General features: G+C 36.3%; 1 protein-coding gene across 2 annotated transcripts; it reads right to left on the bottom strand.

The window, feature by feature from the left end:
* Positions 1-852: 852 nt before the first annotated feature.
* LOC103720867 (NAC domain-containing protein 7-like) lies at positions 853-7,643 on the bottom strand. 2 transcript variants are annotated; one of them, XM_088712652.2, is made up of 4 exons: positions 6,862-7,643; positions 4,138-4,325; positions 3,773-4,044; positions 853-1,640 (listed from the first exon to the last, which is right to left on the bottom strand). In XM_088712652.2, exons 2-4 carry the CDS (start codon positions 4,295-4,297, stop codon positions 1,068-1,070), a joined length of 1,005 nt encoding a protein of 334 aa, XP_088568778.1. In that variant the 5' UTR covers positions 4,298-4,325; positions 6,862-7,643; the 3' UTR covers positions 853-1,067. The 2 variants fall into 2 exon arrangements, with proteins under 2 accessions (XP_088568778.1, XP_088568779.1); XM_088712653.2 differs by having other exon boundaries at positions 853-1,636; positions 3,769-4,044; positions 4,138-4,319; positions 6,862-7,638.
* Between the last annotated feature and the right edge of the window lie 526 nt (positions 7,644-8,169).

Below are 8,169 nucleotides of genomic sequence, written 5' to 3'. Positions count from 1 at the left end.
CGAAGATGGAGTGTTACTACTTACTTCTTTTAAAAATTAATTAACAAACAAAAACTTCACAAGGTGTAACTTTATTGTATTGTTTGTAAAAATAATTATTCTGCATTAGTTCATTTTTCCCCCAAAAAATTATATGAATTTGCAAACATTGCTCATGGTTTGAATTCATGATATACAACTAGAATATTATGTCAAGATATAACTTGATGTCCAAATAATAAATATATATGCATTACAAAGTAGTAGAACAACTTGTCACATCTGAGGATGTTAATAATTGTTTTATTTGAAGATGATCTTTTTGCTTCTGGAAGAATGCTACGATTTTCATTAGAAAAATACAAAATTGCATCATTCTTTATGCAAAAAAAAATCCTACTACATTAATTTTTGACTTTTAGGCATATAATGTGCAGCAGTTTAGAATAACCTTAATGTATTCTGTAATCAGAGCTTAAATTTCAACAGTAGAGCTCGAGCTCAATCAATAGGCAAGCATGTCATGCACCTGCACTTGTTGGACCTTACTGAAGAATGCATCTACTTGGATTTGAAATAACCTGTTAAAAGCTGCAATTATAAACAACACAATTATATTATTATTGCTGATTTAGTTTTATTACTTAGGACACTATTTTCTTATATACAAAGATTTCCCGTTTCTGACTTTTATACCTCTTTCCAGAGCAAGCAGCCTCCTAATCTTTTTCTTTTTTTTCTTTCTTTCCTTTTTGCTAATTATGGTCTTTTTTTTTTGAAACATTTAAAGTTTTCTTGAATTCTATCATTACTTATTTGCTGTTTTTAAATTCTGCCCACAAGACATATATATGCATTGAACAACAAAGCTGATTTGTTCATCAAAACCCTCAACTGCATCAACCATCACCTTATTCATATCAGTTATTCCTCATCAGCTACTACTACAAATGTCTGAAGCACAACTGATGCTACAATTTTCAGTCGCTTATGTACAAAAGCCATAATCATGCCTTGTCCATCTGATTGATATCATATTACCTAAGATCACTAATTATATATACGTCTAATTCCATCATTATACTGTTTCACTTCCATGGATCAATTTGGCAGCTTGAGGTGGATGTTGAAGCATACTCCACTGCCACTTCTTGTTTACCGGAAACTTGAAGAATATCAGCTGTATCTGAATACTCAGGTCCTTTTGTTACGTCATGGCTAAGCTGAGAAGCAACAAACCTGTCAAGAACTCTCCAATCTGTAACTTGCTCAACTGCTTGCTCTATATCTCCACTGGTATTATAAAACGTGACCATCTGAAGTTGGTGGCTAGGCTGCACTGTTTTGTCCTCCGAAGAAGTAAAGGATTGGAGGGAGTTTCCATGGTTGATGTAGTTAGGAAGTTTACGGCTCTCTAGTTGAGGGAGCTGGTAGAAAGGTTCATATGGCAAGTGGCAGTGCATTTTTGTCTCTCTTTTGTAGGATTGAAGATGCTGGTGGTACGCCATGTTAGGCTGCATCGAAATACTATTTGGGGAATCAAGGCAGTCTTGCATGACGGATGATTGTTCGTCATACCAACAAGGAGACTCAAGCTCACTTGGTTTTCTTACTGTAGGCACTCGTTTCTTGAACACTCTGCAGACAACCCAACCTTCTTCCTGTAACATGAAATTGAACAATTGGTCATGGAATCACAGTTTGAGGCTCTTTGATCTTTAAATAACTGAAGTAGCACAGCAAAAAATTATAACTGAAAAATCTGCTGCAGTTCAGTGTGAAAGATTGACTTTGGTGCAAAACAATATATTGCAGTTGCAAGAACATCTTTGCCCAAAAGAAAGACGTGCCATTTGCGAGAAAAATTGAGAGAGGACTTCTTAATTATGTGTAAGAATAATGACAGCAAATCGCTGGCTCATTATTAATTAAATTTCCTCGTGAATTTGAATGAGTCAAGATTAGCTCATCAAAGAGATCGAGAGTCCAAAGGAAGTTGAAAAGCATGTGATTCTGGTCTTTCCTAAGACTTAGTCTCAAGATGTCATTAATTTATCGTTTCCTTCTTTCACTTCTAGGAAGACCAGAATCCCATGCTTTCCTGGGACCAATTCAGATCATTATGTTGGCTACGCTTACTCGCTTTTTGCTTCTTCATATGGGAGTTGCTGGATGAATATCCAATGTTGTGCTGCAATGCAAGATTTTGAGATTGCACTTTGTTACAATTTATGACCTCACCCAAAAAGACTGGCCGAACATATTATTTAGATTTCTTAGTTCTGTATAAATACTCAAGATCTCTCGAAAAAAAAAACTGATGTGGGACTAAATATATGCCTGCATAGTTCTCACATACTTGTCAACCAATTGAATTTTTTCCTGCATTCATGTAACTTCATCAATAATGCACATTCATCTGTTCTTGGGAAATTTTATTCAGGCTTCAAATCATAAGTTCCTTGGTCAGATTTGTTTCGTTTCTTTTCTTCTTTTTTTTCCCGAGAAATGGAATTCTAAGGATATGATATATCAAATTTAAAAAATAGCTAAGAAATATAAGGTGTTTACATATATAAGACTTGAGAAGAAAAACGTTAGATTCAGCAACAAGTTTGCATCCCAAATACCAAAATGACAAATCACTTAGAAATTAAAAATGTCATTGGACTCAGAGCATAAGTCATAAATGAAAACCTCTTGCAGGTTTCCAAAGTAGGAATTGCCCTTGCATATGGTTCATTTCATTTTTGGCTCATAGAGATTTTATTATTTTAGCAACAAGATGCATATCAATTCTATTTAAAACCACTAGGAAGCCTGCAATTGGACATTATACTAACATTGTGGAAATCACTTGCATGAAAATTTATATGTGATTCACTGTTAACCACTTTATATCTACAGTGGTGCAACTGTGGTCGATCAGTTCGAACAGATACCTGAACTCCATCAGGTTAAAGTGTAGATTTGGTAGCATTGGACATGGCACATTCTGATTTAATTGTTCTAAAAAAAATGAAGAAAAAGAATCAAAATGTTTGTTAATTAATTCAAAAAAAAAAAGCAAAGCTAGCCTATATCAAGACAAAGCAACCAAAAGCTGCACAGAAATATGTTTGATCTGACTTGACATGCCACAAGATGGATCTGATCAGCATCCAGATTATACATGTTTTAAAGCAATTTAAGTTTGCGTCAGATCTATGCATGTTTGTCCAGATCTTTAACTGAGCTGCACTAGGATGAGTATTTATGTCATTACATTTCAAAGTAATATAATAAGATATAGTGAAAAAAAGAAACCAAAATATGCTGTGTTTTAGTAAAAACTCTTCTTAACATCCAAATTATATGAAGCCTATGATCTAATAGTAATGATTAATGGATTTATTCACCTAATGTTTTAAAACATGCAACAAGTATACATTTCTTCCCTTTCATCGAGAAAAAATATATTTCTTTTTTGACAAAAGAAAAAAAATAATTTCCTTCTTTATTCTCTTAATTTTATTTCTGATAGAATTATTTAATATAAGAATTATGTCATTTGCTTGTTCTAAACATTGATCTTTTACCACCATCTTGGTCCATTCCTCTAAACTTACAAATTTTACCTTACAAATTGATTTTCGTTTTCTGGAATAAAATCCTAGAAATTGAAAGAGGCAGATTAATCATAAAAACATAACAATGCGATATAATTGCTTGTCGTATTGAATCGAAACTTTTAACTTGGTTATTGTCAAATGACTCATCAGTAAAATTGAAGTTCGAGTTTAAGAATACTTGCCTGGGGAGGCCCGTTTTCATGAGTTTCAAGCCGATACTCATGCATGATCCAATCTGACTTTTGCCCATTAGGTGCTCTTCCTTTATAAAATACTAAAGTCTTCCTCATGCCAATGAGGTTATGCTTTGAGTAAATTGGCTTGTCTCTTCCAGTGGCTTTCCAAAATCCTGCTGCTGTTGCTCTATTAGTGCGAGTGCCAGTTGGATACTTCTTATCTTTGTGACTAAAAAGGTACCATTCAAGCTGTTCTTCTGCTCCTATCCTACATTTTTCTTTTTAAAGGAACATGTCAGCTGAAAATAGAAATGTCTATGAAATCAACTTGCATTTCATCATCATTAACAACTTCTAGTTGTAAATGGTACCTTGAAGATCCCATGGCTCAATTTTGTACAAATCAACATCCTTTATTACATCTAGGTCAATCTTTTTTGAAGCAACTTTTTTTCTAAGATAGTAATCCACAAGTTCTTCATCAGAAGGATGGAATCGAAAACCTGGAGGAACACGTGAGAAAGCATCCATATTCTCGTCGATGTATCAAGTCCTGTAACTAATGAAAAAAGTATCATCAGCATGGAGATTAATTAACAATCCCATAATGTCAATTTATGTGATGGCGTTTGTGTTATCCTTCTACCTTAATCATGACATCTAATATTAAACAACACAAATGATATAAAATATATTGACATTTTTGAAAGGCTGCCATTGAGGTAACAGCCTCCTAAAATATTACATTGCAAAGCTAGCTAGAAATTTAGGGTTTTGATTTTAATTTAGGGCCTGAATAAAATACAAAATTCTAAAAATATCACTTCAAACACACATTGCCCACCTTCAACGAGAAAGTTAACAAAAGAAATAAAAACTATTTGACATGAAGATGTTATAAATTTCACATATTTCAAGTAGGCAAAGGTTTTTCCTGTATGATCTCAAAAAAATTCTGTTTCCTACTTAACTTTTGGCATTTCTGGAATATAAGTGTGGAAAATATTTGCAAACTTTGGATCTTCAAATCAATTTGCTCACCTAATTACATTTTGCAAACTTCTGGAATATAAGCTTTTTTATGAACACACATGTCATCCTCTTATAGGTATAACAAGACCTTAGTCACAGCCCTGAATTGTTTCTTCTCTCATTTATGTTTCTTTTTAACTTGAAATTTTAATGGACTAGGGAAATTCATGGATGAAAGATTAATCTATCTGAATTTGCCGTGGTTTGAAAAACTAAGATTGAGAAAATATGTGCATGTTGAACCAAATCTAGACTAACTTTGATACAAGAAAATGGGCCTTGGATCCTATATAGCTAGGGTAAGAAAGGAGAAATGGAAGACGTACGAAAACCTAATATTATAAATAGAGAGCGATATTTGAAAACTTTTAAATTAAAAGGTCCTTTAAGAACAACATAGTGAATACAAATCCATAAACCAGACTCAAATATTGAAACATAAGAAATTATATAAGTACTTAGAAACAGATTTACTGAACATGGATTGCCTATTAAGTTTCTAACAGTTACTAAAGAATCGGCTAGTCATATGGGGGGGAACACTAAGGAAAATGATAAGCTCCATACAATAGCATTAGGGAACTAATAGTAAGTTAGGACCATCAACAAGAGGAAGAGGAAGGCTTTGATTCGATTATTTACCATTTATTTTTTTTATAATACTTGAAAGTAACTTTGCATTCTTCTAGTTTTTCTACTTAACTGCAAGAATTTGAATTTTTGTTTAGGTCATCTACGTATATAGTATAACAAAAATTCCTCTTCTTTATTGTTTATAGGAGTTTTTCCTTGCACATGTAAGCCTTAGGAAATAAGGTAGGAAATCCCCTCCCATCAGCTGTATTATATAATTCTTTAGAATGTACTGATATGTCTTATATGAAAATATAGAGAAGATATCTGGTTCAAAAGTTTGATTCTCTAAATATTTTTTTGTAATATATTGTTAAGATGTTGACACCAACAACTAGCACAAAAATTTACTTTCTGTCATATGTTGCAAATCTTAATTGGCAAAAACAGATCAATATTGCTTGTAAAGAGTATGTTGATATTGTAATTGTATATAACGTTTACTAGAGGATTTAAAGCATGAAGGACATATTTCATATGTACATTTTGCTTTAGCCATTGTACGTGGCAAATCAGTGCATGGCTCTATAAACGAATTCCATGGGTATAAATGTATAAGTGTTTTCCATCAGCTAGACTACAACATGTGATGCAATTAACGTCGTTGCACGCACTAGATAGAGCAAAGAAGGCATATAAATGTATCCCTGTGGATCATCATTGAGTATAACAGTATTCCTTTAATTTGTTCAAGGAAGTATTTCAGAACCAACCTATGACGAATTTTGATGTCATCTAGTCACTTTTTTCATTATTTTCTTGCCTTTTGGATAATTTGTCTTGGATATTTTACCCCATAGTAAAATATAAAAACACATTCTCTGAAAGTAATCATAAGCCCTTTTTAATTAATGAAGCATTACATTGGCCTTCATGGATAAGATAAAGAATGCTCTTCCTTCTATATTTTCTTCAACCAAAGGAAATAAGACCACAAACAATTCTCTTTATAACCCTCCATTAACAATCTTCTACCACTAATTGGTTCGATCAATGCTTGGAGCCAACTCCATCAGATGTAAACAAGATGACAATGACTATGAGCAAGATGGTTTATCTTCAGCTAGCAAATATAAGGATGAGATACTGGCATTCTATTGAAATCTCTGCTAAAACAACTTATTGAGGATGGGAAACGTCCTAACGTGTCAAATGATCGATCGGTTATAGGCTTTGGACATCGAACCACTCAACCATCAAACTCAGAGATCTTCTATTGTTTCAAACCAAAAACTAGAGGATAGATCCTCTTGAGCTAGCCTTGCTAAAAATCTCTGCAGCCAAAAACAAAAACATAAATAAAACCATAGAAAGGTTGTAGATCTACTCAACTATAAATCCTTGGCTAAAATGCATAAACCTATCCACTCGCGTTTAGGGTTGGAGGGGTGGGGCGAGGAGAGAGAGAGAGAGAGAGCGAAAGAGCTCACCGGTTGCAGCACTCGGATTCCCTTGCTGTCAGCCCAAGTATTTGCTGTGCTTCTGAGCGATTGTTGCCGCTTCTTTGATCCAACTCAGCAAGATCGAGTACTTCTCGGGAGAGAAGGGGAGAGAGGGAAGGAGAGAGAGCGCTTTTAGCCTAGCTCTTTTTGTCCGGGAGCAACATCAACCAACCTTGGGACTTGAACCCCTGAACCTCGTCTCCCTTTCCCCAGCAGTTACAGTTCACGAGCACTGAGAGGAATCTGATCCCAAAGCAAACAAAACCCAGAGAGAGAACCTGATCCCAAGGCAAACAAACCCCAGAGAGAGAGAGAGAGAGAAGAAAGAAGGCTAGATGCCGTTTCGTACCTATATCTAAGGAAATGAATATGGCGAGAAAGGATTAATTGCTCGTATATAGAGACTTCCTGGCGTGAAAAATGGCGGGGAGAAAGCCTTCGCCGCAACCGCTACCCACCCGCCTCCGACAACGACCAGATCCGATTGCCTCTCTGGAGGGGGAGGGGAAGAGAGAGAGAGAGAGGGTGGCAGCAAACGGAACGGGAGAGAAAGCAAAACAGGGAGAACCAGAACTCAAGCTTAGTTAAAAGCTTGTAAACTTCGGAACACCACCTTCCCACTCTCACACAACCAAAGCCAAGAACCTAAAGAATGCTGGTAAAATATATGTAAAGAAACACAAAAACGTTCTCTGGAACGGGGGAACGGAGAAAGAAAGGAAGATATAGAGAAGACGTGATAGAACGGCCACCTCGGCCACTCCACCCTTGTGGCCCCCACCCCAACCTTCCATTACCTTTCCATTATACCCCTCTTTTTCCCCCACCCCTGGCTCCTAGCCATCTCACACCGTGCTTTTCACTAATAGCTCATGGTAAAAGTTTTTAAGGGACAAAAGGAATGTGATCCAAAGAGAGTACAACCTTCAATCTCCCCTAGCAGTCCAGGGACCGTTCTAAGCTTTCAAAAGTGTTCACCCCCACCGTAGATATGTATCTCTCCATGGTTGGTTGGCCAGTGACTCCTATTTCTCTCTACGCTTTTGTCGAGCTTCCCTTGCAGTCGCTTTTGGGTCACGGACCCCACCAACCGACCTACGATAAGGACAGCCCTCCAATAGAACTCCACACGCAGAGAGACAGAGAGGGGGAGAGAGAGAGAGCTAGGCCTGCTCCGTTCTGAGGCACTTGGGGACGAGAGGGAAGCGGCAACGGGGCCAGAGTGAGTGGGGGTGGGACCCATAGGGGGACGGAAATGATGGGGGATGGGGGTGGTGTGGGGGAGCGGCTCGGTGT

Source organism: Phoenix dactylifera, chromosome 16, assembly GCF_051530095.1.
Source record: "Phoenix dactylifera cultivar Ajwa chromosome 16, Ajwa_hap1_PhDact_Kaust_v1.1, whole genome shotgun sequence".
Taxonomy (NCBI): domain Eukaryota; kingdom Viridiplantae; phylum Streptophyta; class Magnoliopsida; order Arecales; family Arecaceae; genus Phoenix; species Phoenix dactylifera.
The sequence above is the reverse complement of the archived record's forward strand: the minus strand, read 5'-3'. Positions and strand labels throughout refer to the sequence as shown.